Source organism: Nicotiana tabacum, chromosome 9 (genome assembly GCF_000715075.1).
Source record: "Nicotiana tabacum cultivar K326 chromosome 9, ASM71507v2, whole genome shotgun sequence".
Lineage (NCBI taxonomy): Eukaryota > Viridiplantae > Streptophyta > Magnoliopsida > Solanales > Solanaceae > Nicotiana > Nicotiana tabacum.
This window is the reverse complement of record NC_134088.1, coordinates 118,643,376-118,666,552: the sequence shown is the minus strand read 5'-3', so window position 1 is coordinate 118,666,552 and position 23,177 is coordinate 118,643,376. Positions and strand designations below refer to the sequence as shown.

The 23,177-nt window shown below is 35.6% G+C and overlaps 1 protein-coding gene across 1 annotated transcript; it reads right to left on the bottom strand.

Moving 5' to 3' along the window:
* Positions 1–12,555: 12,555 nt before the first annotated feature.
* LOC107770298 (glucan endo-1,3-beta-glucosidase, acidic-like) lies at positions 12,556–14,395 on the bottom strand. Its single transcript, XM_016589592.1, has 2 exons — positions 14,312–14,395; positions 12,556–13,653 (listed from the first exon to the last, which is right to left on the bottom strand). The coding sequence occupies exons 1-2, from the start codon at positions 14,373–14,375 to the stop codon at positions 12,695–12,697; spliced, it is 1,023 nt and encodes a 340-aa protein (XP_016445078.1). The 5' UTR covers positions 14,376–14,395; the 3' UTR covers positions 12,556–12,694.
* Positions 14,396–23,177: the final 8,782 nt, after the last annotated feature.

The window sequence follows — 23,177 nt, the reverse complement described above, 5'->3', positions numbered from 1 at the left end:
CCGGTCAAACTTTCAAACCTTCTATTTCCTAATTTCGCCATTTCAAGCCAGAATCTCCTACCGACTTCCAAATAATTTTTTGGACACACTCCTAAGTCCAAAATGACCATACGGATCTATTGGAATTATCAAAACTCTATTCCAGAGTCATTTACATAGAAGTCAACATTTAGTCAATCTTTTCAACTTAAGTTTTCATCCTTGAGACTAAGTATCTCAATTCATTCCAAAACCTCACCGGACCCGAACCAACTACCCGGGCGAGCCACATAACAATTGTAATGCATAAAATGAGCAGTAAATAGGGGAAACGGAGCCATAATTCACAAAACGACTGGCTAGGTCGTTACAATATTCACTTTGTAGCACAGTTAAAATATAAATAAAGCCATATAGTATTGTATTTCTTAAAAGTCATCTTATATTATATAAAAAGATTACACAAAATAAAATTTCGCAAATAAAAAATTAATTATCCAGCAATTACATTCTCTAATTCCATATTACATAAAGAAGGTTCAAGAGACTCAACTTTATTTTTTATAAGGTGTTGAGTTTAATAAAAAGATTTAAATTGGTATTCTTTCAACAATATGTGTAAGACATGAAAGTAGTCTAAAACAAGAAAGAGAATAAATAATTTCAGAGGAAACAAGTGTCACGACCCAAAATCCCACCACAGGCGTCGTGATGGCACTTAGTCTCCAAAACTAAGTAAGCCGATTATAATTACAATACAAGCCAATTTGTTTTTTTTAAATAAAAACTAACAACAGAAATAGTTACAAACAACCTCCCAAGACTGGTAATACCGAGTCACGAACTCTAACTGAATACATGAAATGATCTCAAGGATTGAATACTCAATACTATTTGATTAATAATTAACAGTAAAATAAAATGGAAATACTTCAAGGGACAGCGATGACCAATCAGCTCTACCTTGAATCCTTGCAATCACACTCTAACTCTGTCCGAGTCCGATAGCTCCAATACCTGGCTCTGCACAAAAATATGCAGAAGTGTAATATGAGTACACCATGGTCGGTACTCAATAAGTATTAAGACTAACCTCAGTGGAGCAGCGATGAGATACAGTCAAGACACTCAAATAAATATCTTTCAAATAAATATCTTTGGAATAAAAGTTACCATGTGACACCTCATTTCAAAATCATAAAAATACGGGTCTCAACCCACTTTCATATTTCCACGGCACCTCGTGCCAATTTCTCTATCACAACCGCACGGACAACTCACATGCTAATGTCATCATTATTTACTCATGGCACCCCGTGCCCACATTTCATATCACAACTGCACGGACTGTTCACATGCCAATATCATTATTATTTACTCACGGTACCTCGTGCCCACATTTCATTTCATAATCCTCCTGGCAATAGCCACAGGCTCTCAATTTCAATATAGACCAGACTATTATCAATTTACTAACAACAAGACAAATTGCACAGGATATAAAAATAAACACAAGGAAAATCACAACATCACATGAAAATTACCAACGCAATAACCCCACACCATCGCATAAAAATTACCAACTCAATAACTCCACATCATCACGTATCATCCCTAACAATGGCCACCCTTATCTCTCCTATAGCCACCCTTATCACTCCTATAATAGCCTCCCTTATCCCTCCGCCCTGACAATATCAATAGCCACCCTTATCGCTCATATAGCCACCCTTATCGCTACGTATAATAGCCACCCTTATCACTCCGCCCAGACAACATCCCAACACACAAAATCACGGTGAAATGCCACCCTTATACCCACAAAATATCAACAGTGAAATGCCACCCTTATATCCTTATAATAATAACTCCAATCACACAACAATTTACGCGGGATATTATCACGACAACACAACACAATCAATTCCTATCACAATTTGCCCAACAACCACAACCAACTCCAATGATATAGTAAAATCAATAAATTTCTCAAAAGTAGCCCAAGGCTCCACACAACATATATAAAACCTCAAAAACAATCAACAGAGATAGATAATACTCAGTATAGGGCAACACCATCATTAATTCAATTTCTTGATAATTATATTAACGCCTCAGTTTAAACTTAGTTCATTAATTATTTGCAGATGAAAAAAATCCATAATATAATTATTTTCAGGAAATATCAAATCAACAAACTCATAGAATTTACATAAATATTCAAGTAACAATCATATCAAATTGTCATATAAAAACAAATTCAACAAACAAGGATTGAAGCATGTCAAATAGATGATTTAATAAATGTCAACAATTATCCAATTTACTACACAATAATGCCTATGACTTTAACCCAATAAAATTTGCACATATAAGCCCGAGTACGTACTCGTCACCTCGCGTACACGACTTTTCACATTTCACAAATGGCACATAAGACTCGATGCCTAAGGGGTAATTTTCCCACTCAAGGTTAGGCAAGATACTTACCTTTTTGGAGTTATGCTGATATTACAAAATTGCCTTCTTGCTTGAATTGACCTCCGGACAGCTCAAATCTATCTAAATTAATTGTATAACTTCATTAAAATTCATCGGAAATAATTCCGGATAATAAAATGTCAACTTAAATTTTTACATTAAAAGTCAACGCGTGGCCCGCCTCTCGGAACCCGACAGAATTTTTACGAAATCCGAACACCCATTCCGATACGAGTTCAATCATACCAATTTTACAAAATTCCGATAACAATTCGACCTCCAAATCTTAAATTTTTGTTTTATAAAATTTCTAAAATTTTCCCCAAATTCCCATCTCAAAATACTAATTAAATGATGAAAACAATGATATATTCATGTATATTAACTAAATCCGAGTTAGAATCACTTACCCCGATGAGTTTCTTGAAAATCCCACGAAATATCGCCACAAACCGAGCTCCCAAAGTCCAAAAATAAAAAATGAGATGAAACCCTCGTTTATATAAAACAAAATCTGATCCCCATTGTGCTGACCGCACATTTTCGTGTACGGTCGCACATCCCAGGTGCTGCGGTCGCACTCCAAATTGTGCGGCCGCACTTCAACAGCTCTACACTACCAGGATTCAATAAATTAACCATAACATTCTCTACAAATGTCCAAATTATTAATGGTATACCTTTCTGGAAACTAGATTCAAAGGACTACAACTTTAGTTTTTAAATCATCTCCACATTCCTTGTAGATTAAAAGATATAAGCTTCCGAATTCGAATCATTGAACCTGAAAATCTCATTTCTGTGGCCGCGAGAGAAATTCTGCGGACCTCACAATTTCAAGTGTCGTCCGCACAATTACCACTACTTTTGCACTTTGGGAGTTTGTGGCCGCACATCCGTACTCCAAAATGTGCCCTTGGCACTTCAACTGTCCCAAAACATCATCAGAGTGCCGAAATGCCCAAACTCATTCAAAACTCACCTTGAAACTCACCCGAGCCACTCGGGACCTCAACCAAACATACCAACAAGTCATAAAGTATAACACAGACCTAATCGAGGCCTCAAACCACATCAAATAACGTCAAAACTAAGAATCACACCACAAATCGAACTTATAAATTTCCAAATCTTCCAACTTCCAAAACTCGTGCCGAAACATATCAAATCAATCCGGAATGACTTCAAATTTTGCACACGAGTCATAAATGAAATAATGGAGGCATTCAAATTTTCAGAATCTGATTCCGGCCCCGATATCTAAAAGTCAACTCCCTGGTCAAACTTTCAAACTTAAATTTTTGTTTTAGCCATTTCAAGCCTAATTTAGCTACGGCCTTCCAAATAATTTTCCGGACATACTCCTAAGTCCAAAATCACCATACGGAGCTATTGGAATCATCAAAACTCTATTCCGGGGTCGTTTGCTCAAAAGTCAACTCTCCGGTCAACTCTTTCTTTTAAGCTTCTTAAATAAGAATTGTTCTTCCAATTTGATCCCGAATCATTCGAAAATCAAACTCAACTACACACGCAATTCATGATACATATTACAAAGATGCTCGAGACCTTAAGTCACTGCACAGAGCATTAATTCTTAAAATGATAAGTCGGGTCGTTACATTCTCCCCCTCTTAAACATACGTTCGTCCTCGAACGTGCCAAGAATTAGTCCGATGACATTAATTTACTGAGTGAATTATTTCACACATACTCATGGATGATTCTACGTCACCGTAAATTTAATAGGGGTCCAACAATACCATCTCAGTGGAGATTATTTCTTTTATCCACACTTATAAACTTTAAAGTCAATTCCTTACACTTCAATCAATTTCAAATGCCTGATTTTTTTATTTTTTATTTTATTTTTTTCATATTAACACACTGTGTTAGTCTCAACCGACTGTATCAATTTCGTGCCCACACACACATTATACGTATGCCCATAACCACATCTCTGATCATAATAGTCATTCATAATTAATTTCAGTATCCTTAATTAATCTCATATTAACCAAAATCTTGTTTCAAATTTTTACAACACTAACAACAACACGAGAGGCATGAAGACCTCATAATTATTTATCTGAATTAACGAGTCACATTTAACGTCACCTGGGCACCCACCTTGTTGGCTAAAACTCAATATTTATAGCACGAATATAGCTAAACATGCACAGAAATACATAAAAGATTTATCAATTAAGCCTAACAGGCATGACTCACTATTAATACTATAGTACAAATTTAGTTTCATAAAGGAAGAATTTAAACTCATAAACTTTTTACTACAAGGACCTCGTCCTTATATAACTTCCACCGCGTCTTGTAACCCAGTTTAAATATTTCACATCATATAAAAATGCAAGGAACTCGTCCTCAACTCATAATCATAAGTATTTTGCACATTGTGCCAACCGAAATTTTTCCATTCCCTTTCTTTCTTCTTTTAATAAATTTCGTAAATAATTTTCACAACACATAATGAACCCCCCATACCAATAGGGCATATAATTTATAAAATTGAGATCAATTATTCTAAAATCACATCAAAACCCACTATAGTGAGTAATAGAAAGTCACTTTTGGACTTATAGCCCTTAATGGTGTACAAAAATAAAAATGATAGACACGGGCTAACACCATAAAATCTCCCAACAGGGATAAACACGGGAGTGGAGTACAAATTCACTAATCCTCCATATAAGGAGTATGAAAGGAGTTCTCCCCTCGATAATCGGAATCAAATCAAAATAAGAATAGTGCTACTTTTACTATAGATTAAACCATACCTGTAACGACACCATCTGGTATATCGGCCTCAGCCAATTCATAGAAATTATATCAACGGGCCGGGCCTCTCCCTCTTGGGAGCCCCCTACCTGCCTGTCTTTCACCCCTCACTAGCTGTGCAAGTGGAGCATCAATCACAATAAAGCCTATAGCCTGAGTGTTTTGATGAAATTCATCTCTCCCAAGTCTAGGACAATCTCTCATGATGTGCCTAGTATTACCACACTCATAACAACGCCTCTGAGGTCGCGACTGCTTGTACTGAACCTGTGCCGGATAACTGGAATACCACTGTAAGAATATCGTGTCGGTGGTGCACTATAAGAACTTACTGGAGCACCCCGGGTAATCTGATGTGCAGATTGAGCTGGCCGACTGCTCGAGCCTCTTCCATAATGGGTCATAGCTGAAGAGTAAAATCCACTGAACCCTCTAGAGCTTCGAGACCTTTTAGCCTCCTTATACTCTATTTCCTCACCTAGAATATCCTCAATCCTCCTCGTAATCTCCACTACTTGTTGAAATGGAGTATCAGTTTGCAACTCTCGAGCCATGCATATTTTAAGATCATAATCGAGCCCTCAATGAATCTGCGGACCCGCTCTCTGACTGTAGGAACCAAGATAGGTGCGTGGAGGGCTAAGTCGCTGAACCTGATAGCATATTCTGACACCGTCATGGTGCCCTGACACAACCGTTCAAACTCTGTGCGCCATGCATCCCGGAGAGTTTGGGAAACAAACTCTTTCAAAAATATTTTCGAAAATTCAGCCCAAGTTGGTGGTGTTGCATCGGCTAGTCTACCTTCTTCATAGATTTTCCACCACTGATACGATGCCTGACAGCTGAAATATAGTATAGGCAACTCCACTCACTTACACAATACCCATGGTGCGGAGAATACAGTGACATTTTTCTAGAAATCCTTGGGCATCCTCTGTAGTTGTGCCACTGAAAGTAGATGGACTATACCTCAAAAACCTCTCAAGTCTCTTTTATTCTTCTTTTGATGCCTCTGGCCTGACTTCAGGCTGAATCGGAATAACAGTTTGTACCGATACTACACCCGGAACCTGACCAATGTGAACTCGCTGCTCTGGAGTACGGGCGGTAGGAGTCTGAGTTACTCCCCCAATCTTTGCAATATTTGGTGCAACAAAGATCAATCTCGCCTAAGTTAATGTACCCAACATATTCAAGAACTGTGCTAAAGTCTCCTGAAGTTCGGGGGTAACAACAGATGCTTCTGGTACCTGTCCCCCAATTGGAGGTACTGGCGGCTCCTCAAGTGCTGCTCTGACTGGTGCTCTAGTCGCGGCACGTGCCCTTCCTCAGCCTCTACCTCGGTCCCGGCCTCTTGCGGCCCTAGCACTATGTGTGGGTGCCTGCTCAGCTAACCCGGTAGTATGTGTCCTCACCATCTGTGAGAGAATAGAGATACAAAGGCTCCAATTCCACAATCAACAAATCCGCACGACAGGAATGAAAGAAGTGGAAATTTTCTAACAGTTCTGTAGCTTCTCGAAGCTAAGTACAGACGTCTTCGTACCGATCTGCAAGACTCTACTAGACTCGTTCATGACTCTTATAACCTATCAACCTAGAGCTCTGATACCAACTTGTCACGACCCAAAATCCCACCACAGGCGTCGTGATGGCACTTAGTCTCCAAGACAAAGTAAGCCGATTATAATTACAATTCAAGCCAATTTTTTGTTTTTTTAAAAAGAAAAAAACAACAGAAATAGTTACAAACAACCTTCTAAGACCGGTAATACTGAGTCACGAACTCTAACTGAATACATGAAATGATCTCAAGGATCGAATACTCAATATTGTTTGATTAATAATTAACATTACAATAAATGGAAAGACTTCAAGGGACTACGACGACCAAGCCGCTCTACTTTGAATTCTTGCGATCACACTCTAACTCTGTCCGAGTCCGATAGCTCCAATACCTGGCTCTGTACAAAAATATGCAGAAGTGTAGTATGAGTACACCACGGTCGGTACCCAGTAAGTATCAAGACTAACCTCAATGGAGTAGTGACGAGGTACAGTTGAGACACTCACTAGTCTAATAACCTGTGCAATATAGTATACAAAAATAATAATAAACAAATAACAACGATGGCAACAATAATCAACTAGTGATATACATAGCAGTGCAACAAGAACACCATAAATATTGCTCAACAAATAATGAATACAAGTACAGCCAATTAATCAAGTCCTTCAAATATAAATCTTTCGCCTATATTTTATTTTTTCGAATAATAATCTTTAGGATATAATACTTTCCAATAAATATATTTCGAATATAATCCCTTCAAATAAATATGTTTCAAATATAATTCTTTCGAATAAATCTCTTTCAAATATAATTCTTTCATATAAATATCTTTCGAATAAAAATCACCATGTGACACCTCATTTCAAAATCATAAAAATACGGGTCTCAACCCACTTTCATATTTCCACGGCACCTCGTGCCAATTTCTCTAACACAACCGCACGGACAACTCACGTGCCAATATCATCATCATTTACTCATGACACCTCGTGCCTACATTTCATATCACAACTGCACAAATAGTTCACGTGCCAATATCATCATTATTTACTCACGGCACCTCATGCCCACATTTCATTTCATAATCTGCCTGGCAATAGCCACAGGCTCCCAATTTCAACATAGATCAGACTATTATTAATTTACCAATAACAAGACAAATTGCACAAGATATAAAAATAAACACAAGAAAAATCACAACATCACATGAAAATTACCAACGCAATAACCCCACACCATCATATAAAAATTACCAACACAATAACTCCACATCATCACACATCATCCCTGACAATGGCCAACCTTATCTCTCCTATAGCTACCCTTATCACTCCTATAATAGCCTCCCTTATCCCTCCGCCCTAACAATATCAATAGCCACCTTTATCATTCTCATAGCCACCCTTATCGCTTCGTATAATAGCCACCCTTATCGCTTCACATAACCACGGTGAAATACCACACTTATACCCAAATAATATCAACAGTGAAATGCCACCCTTATATCCTCATAATAATAGCTCAAATCACACAACAATTTACACGGGATATTATCACGACAACACAACACAATCAATTCCTATCACAATTTGTCCAACAACCACAACCAATTCCAATGATATAGTAAAATCAATAAATTTCTCAAAAATAGCCCGAGGCTCCACACAATGTATATAAAACCTCAAAAATAATCAACAAAGATAGAAAATACTCAGTATAGAGCAACACCTTCATTAATCCAAATTCTTGATAATTATATTAACGCCTCAGTTTAAACTTAGTTCATTAATTATTTGCAGATGAAAAAATCCATACTATAATTATTTTCAGGAAATATCAAATCAACAAACTCACGAAATTTACATAAATATTCAAGTAACAATCACATCAAATTGTCATATAAAAACAAATTCAACAAATAAGGATTAAGGTATGGCAAATAGATAATTTAATAAATGCCAACAATTAACCAATTTACTACACAATAATTCCTAAGATTTTAATCCAATAAAATTTGCACATATAAGCCCGAGTACGTACTCGTCACCTCGCGTACACGGCTTTTCACATTTCACAAATGGCACATAAGACTCGATGCCTAAGGAAAAATTTCCCAACTCAAGGTTAGGCAAGATACTTACCTTTTTAAAGTTATGCCGATATTCCAAAATTGCCTTGTTGCTTGAATTGACCTCCGGACAGTTTAAATCTATCCAAATTAATTGTATAACTTTATTAAATTTTATCGGAAACAATTCCGAATAATAAAATGACAACTTAAAATTTCACATTAAAAGTCAACGTGGGGCCCGCCTCTCAAAACTCGATAGAATTTTCACGAAATTCGAATACCCATTCTGATACGAGTTCAACCATACCAAATTTATTAAATTCCGATAACGAATCGACCTCCAAATCTTAAATTTTCGTTTTATAAAACTTCTACAATTTTTTTCAAATTTTCATCTCAAAATGCTAATTAAATGATGAAAACAATGATATATTCATGTATATTAACCAAATCCGAGTTAGAATCACTTACCCCGGTGATTTTGTTGAAAATCCCCGAAATATCACCACAAACCGAGCTCCCAAAGTCCAAAAATAAAAACTGAGATGAAACCTTCGTTCATATAGTACAAAATCCGATCCCCATTGTGCTGACCGCACATTTTCTTGTGCGGTCGCACTCCAAATTGTGCGACCGCACTTCAACACCTCTATACTACCAGGTTTCAGTAAATTGACCATAACATTCTCTATAAATATCCAAATTATTAATGGTATACCTTTCTAGAAACTAGATTCAAGGATATACAACTTTTATTTTTGAATCATCTCCATATTCCTTGTAAATTAAAAGATATAAGCTTCCGAAGTCGTACCATCGAACCTGAAAATCTCATTTCTGCGGCCGCGAGAGAAATTATGCAGACCGCACAATTTCAACTGCGGATAGCACAATTTCAACTGCGGTCCGCATAATTATTACTGCTTCCGCACTTTGGGAGTTTGCGGCCGCACATCCGTACTTCAAAATGTGCCCTCCGTACTTCAACTGTCCCAAAATATCATCAGAGTGCCGAAATGCCCAAACTCGTTCAAAACTCACCCCAAAACTCACCCGAGCCACTTGGGACCTCAACCAAACATACCAACAAGTAGGGGCGGCTCAAGAAAAGTTGTGGCCTAAAGCCAAACTTTATTAAGAGGCCTTAAGCTTTTAACCAAAAGTTCAAATATATTTTTATTTTAATTTTATTTTGTCTAATGTTTTGAGATGTAAAATTATTAATGATATGTGTATAATTTATTTTAATCGTTCTTTTCTATTTGACAATATAAATAACATATCTAATCTTTTTTTACCACCCATGAAAGTATTAAAGTTCCAATAATAATCTTTTTTAAGTCGAGTAACCTTATTCATACTGACATATTTGAATTCTAATTTTTAATGAAAAAAAATTACATCTATGAAGTGAAAACACACAAAATATCCAAGCAAAGTTTCACTGCTTTAGTTAATTTTGATTGTTATTGTGCGTGCATTAAAACTTGAGAAATAGTAATGACAATGAATGTACAATTTAATTTATTCAATGTCCTTGTTTTTGAGAAAATAAATAGCTTTGTAGGAGAAAATAAAATACAAGTTTTATTATGAAAAAAGGAGAAGACAATATTAATGTCATACTGTAAATTGACCAACATTCATTTTCAATCCTTGAGTAAATAGTTATCTATTCATCTTCTATAAGTATTTTATACTTTTCACCTTATATTATTCAATATTTTTGAAAGAAAATTAATCATAAAAAACATAATTTAGAAAATGGGGCCCCAGAGAATTGGGGGCCTAAAGCCATGGCCTTACCGGCTTGGCTCTTCAGCCGGCCTTGCCAACAAGTCCTAAAATATAACACTGACCTAATCAAGGTCTCAAACTACATCAAACAATGTCGAAACTACGAATCACACCATAAATCGGACTCATAAATTTTTAAATCTTCCAACTTCCAAAACTCGTGCCGAAACATATCAAATCAATCCGGAATGACTTCAAATTTTGCACACAAGTCATAACTGACATAATGGAGGTATTCAAATTTGAATCAGATTCCGGCCCCGATATCAAAAAGTCAACTCCCCGGTCAAATTTCCAAACTTAATTTTTTATTTTAGCCATTTCAAGCCTAATTTAGCTACGAACTTTCAAATAATTTTTCGGATATGCTCCTAAGTCCAAAATTACCATACGGAGTTATTGAAATCATCAAAACTCTATTCCGGGGTTGTTTTCTCAAAAGTCAACTCTCCTATCAACTCTTTTGTTTTAAGCTTCTTAAATAAGTATTGTTCTTCCAATTTGATTCCGAATCATCCAAAAATCAAACTCGACTACACACGCAATTCAAAATACATATTACGAAGCTGTACGAGACCTTAAGTCACTGCATGAAGCGTTAATTCTTAAAACGACAAGTCGGGTCGTTACAACAAGAGAGGAAAAATATTTTTGAGAGGAAATCCATATGGAGAACTGAAGAAAAAATGTTAAAAATGAAAAAGAAGGTGAGAAACAAAGAAGAAAGGTGAAAAAATAAGGAAGAATGGTGAAAAATGAGGAAAAAAGATGGATATAACTAAAATAAGGAGAATATATATAAATATATATATTTTAAAAAATTAAAAGAGGGTTAGGCTAATTAGCCATTATTTTCTGTTAGGTGGACCATTTTGATGGCTTTTTTCAGCTATCACGTGCTCCCAAGTGAGTACACGTGTTATGTCAGGTCATCGACGAGTGAGTTTTAATACGAGCGGCAATATAGTTCGGGTTGGTTTTGCGGACACTGAATAGTTAAAGTAGGAAACTAACAAAAATGTGATAGTCTAAGGGGATTTTAGGATATTAACTCTTTTAAAAATTATAGATGTTATAACTTAAGTAAATTCAAACTTGAAAGATTTAAAATTTTGATAATCAATCATTTACTCACTTTCTATTAGTGTTTCACTCATTCTCGATTCTCATCCATTGCTTCTTTGACTCAAGTCTAACTATAGTAAAACTTAGTGTAATCATGACTTTATAAATATAGTTTGGTAAAAACTTTATTATATATCTGTTGGTGCACTTTGACTTTGAAAACTCATTTTGGAAGGGGCTTAATCATCATTAGTAGATGATACAAACTTAAAATCTATACTAAAAACAAATAGAAAGAAAGAATTAATAGAAATAGCCGCTAAGCCCAATTGCTTAAATTAAAAATACCTGATAGATATATAATATACTTATTGTTCATGTATAATATATGTATAACCATGTATAATCAGTATATAATCTTTGTATACGACTAAAAAAAAGTTAATATTGAATCTGACCGGCTATTTATGTAAAGCTCCCGAATTGAAACAAGGAAATCTAATTGGATCGTTTCATAAATAACTAGTCGTTAGTCACGTGCCGTTATACGTGTATCACTTGTTAATAGTTACATATTTTATATATCTAAGTCATGAAAAGCAAAAATAAAAAATCAAGTTTTAAGATTCAATTATTTATTTCCCCTTTTCTCTCTTAGTTTCCACCAATAATCTTTGAAACTTCAATATGATTCAGGATAACGACGTGTTTGAAATTTATAGAATAAGTATATAAACATTAATATATAAATAAAAAATAAGCAATTAAACAAGTAATTTGACAGCATAAATAAATTTATAAAGGTGGTATGCATATAGATATGAGAATTATGAACTACATATTTCCGGGGCTAACTTCCTTTATATATTCTTTTTATTGAGACAATAGTTTTCACCTAAAATCATTGAAGAATTACAAATTTTGTAAAATCAACTACTCTCCTGGAAGTTAAGATTATACTTGGGAGTTTTATCAGGATGGAAAACTCCAAAATGCTTCTCAGTCTCGGCCCCGATCTTAATATTTTCATCAAATATAGCAAACAAATAAGTTTCTATAGCAGTTCCAGGCTTGTGTGGAGTTCCTGCACCTGACTTCACATGACTAATCAAATTACTGTAATAAGTTCCAGCATTATCTATACTTGCTCCATCTCCACCATCAGATGGCCATCCACTTTCCGAAATAACAATTGGCAAGTTTTCTCCGCCAGCTTTCTCAACTGCATAATAAGTTGCATCCAACATAGCGTCGAAAAGATTATGATAGCCCGATGGATCGGGATTCTGTTGTGTAAATAGTGCATAAGGGAGTGGCACATGAGCAGGGTCGCCAAGATAACCAAAATACGGATAAATATTTGCTAGGACAGGCAAGTTATTCTGTTTCAGGAACCCGATAAGTGGGTTAATGAAACTGCTTATATCGTCGCTAAATACTGACTGAGAAGGTGGATATGTGTTCCTCAAAATCCCTGTCTCTATAGCCGTTGAGACCTTAACCTGAAGTTGAAATTTCGTTATCGCCTGTTGCACGTTTTGCAATGCGGGGATAAGAAAGGGAGCAAATTTAGATGTTGCAACATTAGCAGGGGATACTTCATTTCCAACATTTATATATTTGAACTTAACATCTGGTGAATAAGCCACAATATTTGCATTAACCCAATTTGTAGCTGCATTTGGATCTGTTAAAGCTTGAAGATTATCATTAGGAATATCAAGAATTATTTCAATGTTACTTCCCTTAAGAGCAGTGAGTGTTTCAGCAATTGGATCGTAAACTCTCATATTTGTTATGCCATTAGCTTTATAAAGATTTACAACATCTTGTGCTGATGGTAAGTTGTTACCATTTCTTCCATAACATACTCCAATAGGTTGTGCCTCTGCATCATAAAATAAAAAAAAGATAGTGTAAATAAAGGAATTTATTGTCGAATCAGCGACGGAGCCAAAAATTGTAATAAGGGGATTCAAAAAATTCAAACTTGCGACCTAAAGCAATTTTCTAAACTACTTATGTCACTACAATAAAAACTTTTTCTATGTCAAGGAGAGATTCAAAAGTTTATATGTATATGAAAATTATTATTCTCGCATTATTTACACAGTACTCCAACGAAAGGGATTCAATTGAACCCCTTCATTAATCGTGCCTCCGCCATTACATAAGTACCCAAGTTGACACCCTTTGAAACTAAAGCACCTATTCTGTATAAGATTTTACGTTATCGATATAGTTTAATCAATTATAATAGTTTGTTGACTATTTTTTCAAGCGACCAACCAATATTAATAAAAGAGGGTTACCTATAATTACATTTTAAGTAATCGAGTTATATAAATATTTATATATCAATAGTACATAGAACATAAACTCGTCTGTATAAATTATGTAACAGAAAAAGCGATTTGGTAAATTTCTTAATCATGCATAAAGCATATGGGATACCCAAAAGAAATTAATCCTTTGAAGGTATACAAAAAATAATAACAATAAAATGTTTAAAGTAAAACCAAGATAATGAGATGATGAGAAAATACCTATTATTTGAAGGTATGTCATTACCATACCAACAAATACAAACATCAACAAGTTAGCCATCATGAAAAAGCAATAAGAAACAAATGAAATGTATGATGTAGGAAAAAGACCAAATGATGGCTTCTTATATAGGGAAAAAATGACTAGAGTGTAATATTAAAATTAGTTACTGCAATTTGGTCAACGTTAGGTATTTGTAAAGTCATTTAATACATAAACATATAAGCGTATGTATAGTATTAGAAATTATTTGATGGTCTAATTGAAAATTTTAGTTTAGATTTGCTACTCTATAATTTGTGAGTAGTCCCTCACAATTTTGGAATATGATTAGAGCATGACATAGTTTTTAATATATCATCATAATATCTGTTTTTTTCCCCTCACTGCATTGTGTTAGATGTCTAACGATAGATAATTTTTTTTTTGTCAAATTTAATCGAATTTTGAGCTTGTGGTTTAAATGCTATATCAATTTTAAAATAGTGATACATATCCACGAGAAGTAGCACAAAAAGGGCAAAAACAAAAATCATTGACTGCATGCATTTGACTGCCTAAAAGTTATTCACACAATCAAATTAATTAACTATATATGGAGGTGTTCATGTAAACCGTAAAACCAAACCAAATTAAAAACTGAAGTACACCGACCAAAAACAAAAAAACGATATTTTTTTGTTTGATTTGGTTTAAAACTGATAAAATTTAGTTTGATTTTAATTTTAAGTAAAAAATAATTGAAAAAATCAAACCAAATCGATTATATAAATACCTATTTAAAACTTATAATTACGCACATATATGTACGTTTTTACATATTTTTCTTAAATTGTTGAGTATGTTTTATTTTCTTTGTGGAAGTGGCTTTTCTAACTGATTAAGCCTTGTTACTGTCTGATAGTTTTATTCAATTAAATTTTTTAAACTGTGTTTTGCAACATTTTCCTTTGAACACAGTTATTATTCCCAGTGGCGGATCCAGGATTTGAAGGTCGTGAGTGCTCACTCTAACATAAAGTTGCTGTTAATCGCATAGTAGAAGTATATAATTATATAAACACGACAGAAAAAAATTAATGAAAAGATTACGATTAATATTATCATTATCAAAAAAGACTTTTACACACAAGTCATAATGAACTACTAACAATATTATCATTATTAACAAAATTCTAGCCAAAAGGTATAACTGTGCTCGGCGATTATTCACATATTGAAAACGATAAATAATAACATCATTGCTTATAGTTACGAAAGCTTTTCGCTTTTCTGTTTTTTACTTTTAAAATACCCAATTTTTTTTCTTTGAGCCACAAAAATTATTATGAGACAAAACATATTAAGAGAGGCACATTTTTTTCTTTTCAATTTCTCTAGCTTTAATCAAATCTTAGTTCTTACTTTTTCCCTTTTATGTGTCACAACGAGAAGAAAATGTATATAAAAAAAAAGAACAAAAAGGAAATGTCAGCAATGGAAAGAATAAGGTTAGATTTGGAATTAGGGAAAGAAGGGCAATGCATTGCGGGAAAGTAGCGGAATTCGGCGTGGCTGATAAAATATTTACTATCATAAAAAGCAGCTAAATTTTCCTAAGAAAAACTGCTTAGCGTAAGAATCGAACCTAGCCACCTCAAAAAACAACAAGCCTTAACTTCCGCCGTTGATCCAAAGCACCCAAGTATACTTTTGTTACTGGGTGTTGCCTATTACAATTTAGATATAGTTTTACTATTTTCTATTATAACTACCCGAGCTCACATTGGGGTTAATGGGTGCTTGAGCACCACAAATTGATACCTAGATCCGCCCTGATTATTCCCTCACTAAGACTTATTTTTGAGTAGATGTTCTTCTGCAAAATATATTAAGACTTGTGAGTACACTATATATCTAATTAATATAATTTTTTCTCAATATAGGTCTAATGTCTGATGTTGGCCTTTTCACTAGCCATATGATCAATTAGTCTATTTCGAGAATTTCCTACAATTTTTCCGATGTCAAGTAAGGGACTTGATGTCAAGACTCTGAGACTTGAGAATTTTCAAAAAAGAAAAACAATAAAAACCGGGGGAAACTGTAAAATCGACAAAAATGGAACCGATGTAGTTTCTGTTATATTTGATGTGATTTGGTTCAAATATTTTAAAACATATCTTAATTGATTTGGTTTCTTTTTAGGTAAAACCCGATCCAAATCGAATGATGAATACGCCTAAGGCCCTAACTATTGGTAAATATTTACACTCAGGGTGTGTTTGGTATAACAGAAAATATTTTCCGTGGAAAATATTTTTCAAGAAAATATTTTTTTGGAAAACAAGTAATAATCTTATTCATTTTCCGGTGTTTGGTACGCGTAAACTTCCAAACACATAAACTTCCGAACTCATAACTTTGGAACTTATAAAATTTCGAACATGTAAACCGAAAGATGAAAAAACTAAAATTGAAAATATATAAAAAAAATATTTTTTTCGGGGGTGGGGATGCAGAAAAACGAAAAAACAGAAATTTAAAATTAAAAAACAAAAAGTAAAAAAAAAACAAATTGTGAGGTGGTGGGGCAGTCGAGGGGGGGGGGGTTGGCGGGGTGGGGGTGGATGGTGCAGAAAAAAGAAAAAACAGAAATTTGAAATTATAAAAAAAAAAGTAAATTTTTTTATTTATTTTGCGGGGGGTTAGTAGGGTGGGTGGTGACCAAACAAAAAATTAAAATTTGAAAAAACAAAAGCCTTTTCTGAGAGAGGGGTGGGTGGATAGGCATGAGATGGGGTTAGGTGGGTGGGTCTGGGGGTGTGAGGTGGATTGGTGAGGGTGGGAAATAGGGTGGGGAAGGTTGAGAAAGAGTTTTGGAAAATGTTTTCCCTTCTCTTGATAAGGAAAATATTTTCCTCCGATTGAAGGAAAATGAATTCATAAGAAAAATATTTTCCAAAATATTTAAACCAACCAAATATGAAAAAATTGAAAAACATTTTCTGTTTTCCTTCGTACCAAACACACCCTCAAAATGAATTATTTTTGAAGAAGAGAGGGGTAGTCTGTTTGAGTCAATTAAATTACCAACTGTGAAAAGTTTTTACACCACTATTGGCTAACAATATTTTTTTTAATAAAGTAAATGTTATGATTCAAGTAAATTCAAACTTGAAAGATCTAAAATTATACTACTGACAGTATGAGTTTCAATTTGAAACAGATGAAGCAAGTTTTAAAATTTGGAGAGGTAATAAACGTGTGAGTTATAATTTCTTTAACAAAACCTTTCAATGATATATATATATATATATATATATATATATATATATATATATATATATCCCACCACAGTCGTTGTGATGACACTTAGTCTCTAAGACTAAGTAAGCCGATTATAATTATAATTCAAGCCAATTTTGTTTTTTTAATTCAATACAGGTGTCAAAACCAATAGCGAAAATATTCACAAATGACCTCCCAAGACTAGTAACACTGAGTCACGAACTCTAAGTGAATACATGAAATGATCTCAATGATCGAATACTTAATACTATTTGATTAATAATTAACAGTACCATACAATGGAAAGACTCAAAGGGACTGCGACGACCAAGCAGCTCTACCTTGAATCCTTACGATCACACTCTAACTTTATTTGAGTCTAATATCTCCAATACCCGGCTCTACACAAAAATGTGAAGAAGTATAGTATGAGTACACCACAGTCAGTACCCAGTAAGTATCAAGACTAACCTCAGTGGAGTAGTGACGAGGTACAGTCAAGACCCGAAATTCCCACCTTCGGACCGTGATGGCTCATAATATTTCACTTGCTAGGCAAGCCAACGTTAGAACAATATTAACTATTTTTAAATTAATTTTTAAATTTATTAATAACAAAGAACAAATGCGGAGTAGTAAAGTCTGAAATGTAGTGAATAATCGTTAAAAACAAAGGTGTCTAAATACCATCCCAGAATTGGTGTCATAAGTGCACGAGTTTCTAGAATAAATACAAATAAATGTCTGAATAAAATAAAGTTGTCTGTAAAACATACAGCTAAAGTAAAATAGACGGGAACTTCAGAACTGCGGACGCCGTGCAGTTATGCCTCAAGTCTCCTCTGGTAGCTGAAATCCGAGCAAGTCTATGGTACGCCGCTGGGACCAACTCCGAAATCTGCACAAGAAGTGCAGAGTGTAGTATCAGTACAACCGACCTCATGTACTGGTAAGTGCTGAGCCTAATCTCGACGAAGTAGTGACGAGGCTAGGGCGAGTCACTTACACTAACTTGTACGCAATATTAGTAACAACAACAAATAATAGAAATAAATCAGGTAACTCATTTATAATAATTGAAGCCAACTCAGCAGTCATAATCAATTATCATTTCCATCAATTTTCGTTGCAGCGTGCAACCCGCTCTCACAATATATTCACATTCAATTCTGTTGCAGCTTGCAACCCGCTCTCACAATATATTCATTTTCAATCCTCTCATATAATTATTTTTAATCAATATATATATTTACTTTTAAATAAGTCTATTGCGGCGTGCAATCCGATCCCCCAAATATTAATTTTTAATAAGTCTATTGCGGCGTGCAACCCGATCCTCCAATATGGACTTTTTAATAAGTCTGTTGTGGCGTGCAACCTGATCCTCCAATATATCCATTTCAATCATTTTTGTTGCGGCGTGCAACCCGATCCTCCAATATATCCATTTATCAATTCTTATAGAAGCAATTTCCCCAATAAATGCAACAATTAATATAAAATTATAAGACAACAAGCATACAATAATTATGATTTAATATATTCATTTACCAATTCTTATAAAAGAAATTGCCCCAATAAATAGAATAATTAATATAAAATTTTAAGTCAACAAGCATAGAATAATTATGCTTTAATTATGAAATAAACAATGACAAATAGCAAATTATTATGGAAATCGGGGAGAAAATAGACAGTTCAATATTTAATATGTTAAATATCAAATAACAATTAAAACACATAATTCAAATAGCATGTAACAATTAATGCAGGAATTCAAGAATTAATATTTGATAAAGAATAGGAGAGAAACAATTATTATAATAATTAATTTATGATCTAAAATAATTTATGATTTTTCAAATAAGCAGGCAAACAATTAATTTCACGACGTATAGACACTCGTCACCTCGCCTATACGTTGTTCACATGCATTTCACATAACAAATAATTTAAGGGTTCTATTCCCTCAAGTCAAGGTTAACCATGACACTTACCTTGCTTTGCAAATTCCAATCAATTACTCAACCACAACCTTTCCTTTGAAATTCGTCTCCAAAAGCTTCAAATCTATTCATAAACAATTCAATATACTCAATACGAATAATAGGAATTAATTCCATGTGAATTTACTAATTTTCGGATAAAAATCTCAAATTCATTAAAATATTCGAAAGTGGGACCCACGTCTCAAATCCCGGAAAAACTCGCGAAATCCGAACACCCGTTCTGCTACGAGTTCAACCATACAAAAATTATCCGATTCCGATATCAAATGGATCTTCAAATCTAAATTTTTCGTTTTTGGAAGATTTTAGAAAACTCTGATTTTTCTTCCATAAATTCACGGATTTATGATATAAACGAGTATGGAATCATGAAATATAATCAACATAGGATAAGGAACACTTATCCCAATGTTTTCCGTGAAAATCGCCCAAAAATTCGCCTTAACCGAGCTCAAAACGACCAAAATATGAAAATAATATCGGACTCTTCAATATATACACTGCCCAGGCATTTTCGCACCTGCGGTGCCTGGACTCGCACATGCGAGCTCGCATCTGCGAAATGGGGCTGCCAGGCTAGGCTTTGCACGTGCGGAGGAAAAATGCGCACCTGCGCTGACCTCCGCTTCTGTGATTACTGTGTCCGCTTCTGCGGACGCGCGGGTGCGTGCAGGTTTCCGCACCTACGGAATTTTGCCCAGCCGCGGACACATCTGCAATGGAAGGTTAGCTTCTGCGAGCTCGCACCTGCGGTCAAAAATCCGCAGGTGCGATTACAACAGAAGGCAAAATTTCAGATTTTACTTAAGTCCAATTCTTGTTCCGATTTCGATTCGAGTCACACTCGGGGTACTTGGGACCCCGTCCGAATATACCTATGAGTCCCGTAACATAGTACGGACTTACTCGGGGTCAAAAATCACGTCAGACAATGCTGAAATTATAATTCACACTCCGATTCGAACTTTGAGTTTTAAACTTTTTCATTTGCAAATCTCGTGCCAAAACATATTAAATGAATCCGGAATGACTTCAAATTTGGCACACAAGTCCTAAATGACATAACGGAGTTATTCAAATTTTCATAATCGGATTCCGGTTCCGATATCAAAAAGTCAACCCCATGGTCAAACTTGGAAGTCTTTAGCCTTTAAATTGCTAGTTCCGTTAAATGGTCATAACTTGAGCTAGGGACCTCCAAATTAAATTCCGGGCATACGCCCAAGTTTTAAATCACGGTATGGAGCTACCGGAACTATCAAAAAACCAATTCGGGTCCGTTTGCTTAAAATGTTGACCAAAGTCAACTTAGTTGAGTTTTAAAGCTTTATTTCACATTTTAATCTATTTTTCACATGAAAACTTTTCGAAAAATTTTATGGACTGCGCACTCAAGTCGAGGAATGATAAATGGTGCTTTTCGAGGTCTTAGAATACAAAATTACTTATTAAATTTAAAGATGACATTTTGGTCATCACATTTTTCACCTCTAAAACAAACGTTCGTCCTCGAACGGAGTTAGAAAAAGTACCTGAGCTGGAGAAAAGATGTGGATATTTACTTCGCATGTCCGACTCGGACTCCCAGGTAGATGCCTCTACCGGCTGACCTCTCCATTGCACCCGAACTGAAGGATAACTCTTAGACCTTAACTGTCGGACCTACCGGGCTAGAATAGCCACCGGCTCCTCCTCGTAAGTCAAATCTTTGTCCAATTGGACTGAGCTGAAATCTAACACATGGGACGGATCACCATGATATTTTCGGAGCATAGACACATGGAACACCGGATGAACCGCTGATAAACTAGGTGGTAATGCAAGCCTGTAGGCTACTTCACCCACCCTTTCAAGAATTTCAAAGGGTCCGATATACCTAGGGCTCAACTTGCCCTTCTTTCCGAACCTCATTACACCTTTCATAGGTGAAACCCGGAGCAATATTCTTTCTCCAACCATGAATGCAATATCATGAACTTTATGGTCGGCATAACTCTTTTTCCTAGACTGAGCTGTGCGAAGTCGATCCTGAATAATCTTGACCTTATCCAAGGCATCATGTACCAAATCGGTACCCAACAACCAAGCCTCTCCTGGTTCAAACCAACCAACTGGCAATCGACATCGCCTTCCGTATAATGCCTCATATGGAGCCATCTGAATGCTTGACTTGTAGCTATTATTATAAGCAAACTCCGCAAGTGGCAAGAAATGATCCCAAGAACCTCCGAAGTCTATAACACAAGCGCGGAGCATATCTTCCAATATTTGAATAGTGCGCTCTGACTGTCCGTCTGTCTGTGGATGAAATGTTGTACTTAACTCCACCCGCATGCCTAACTCATACTGTACAGCCCTCCAGAAATGTGAGGTAAACTACGTACCTTGATCTGAAATAATAGACATGGGCACAACGTGAATGCGGACAATCTCACGAATGTAAATTTTAGCTAACCTCTCTAAAGGATAGGTAACTGCCACTGGAATAAAATGTGCTGACTTGGTCAATCTGTCTACAATGACCCAAACTGCGTCAAATTTTCTCTGAGTCCATGGGAGCCCAACAACAAAATCCATAGTGATACGCTCCCACTTCCACTCAGGAATTTCTAACTTCTGAAGCAAACCACCAGGTCTCTGATGCTCGTACTTAACTTCTTGACAATTCAGACACCGAGCTACATATGCAACTATATCCTTTTTTATTCTCCTCTACCACTAATGATGCCGCAAATCTTGATACATTTTGGCGGTACCTGGATGAATAGAATACCTGGAACGGTGTGCTTCTTCAAGAATTAATTCACGAAGCCCATCTACATTAGGAACACAAATACGACCCTGCATTCGCAGAACCCCATCTTCCCCCACAGCAACCTGTTTGGCATAACCGTGCCGCACCGTGTCCTTAAGGACAAGTAAGTGAGGATCATCATACTGCCTCTCTCTGATGCGCTCATATAAAGAAGACCGAGCGACTGTGCAAGCTAGAACCCGACTGGGTTCTGAAACATCTAACCTCATGAACTGATTAGCCAAAGTCTGAACATCTGTAGCTAATGGCCTCTCACCAACCAGAATATACGCAAGACTGCCCATACTCACAGCCTTTCTACTCAAAGCATCGGCCACCACATTGGCCTTTCCGGGGTGATACAAAATGGTGATATCATAGTCTTTCAACAACTCCAACCATCTTCTCTGCCTCAAATTAAGATCCTTTTGTTTGAACAGATACTGAAGGCTACGATGATCAGTAAATACCTCACACGAGACACCGCAGAGGTAATGCCTCCAAATCTTCAGCGCATGAACAATGGCTGCCAATTCTAAGTCATGAACATGATAATTCTTCTCGTGAACTTTCAACTGCCGTGACGCATATGCAATTACCTTGCCATCTTGCATTAATACTGCACCAAGCCCAATGTGAGATGCGTCACAATATACCATCCTGAACATGTGGGTAATACCAACACTGGCGCCGTAGTCAAAGTAGTCTTGAGCTTCTGGAAGTTCAACTCACACTCGTCTGAAAACCCTTCCAGGAACCGACGATAATAACCTGCTAAACCAAGGAAACTCC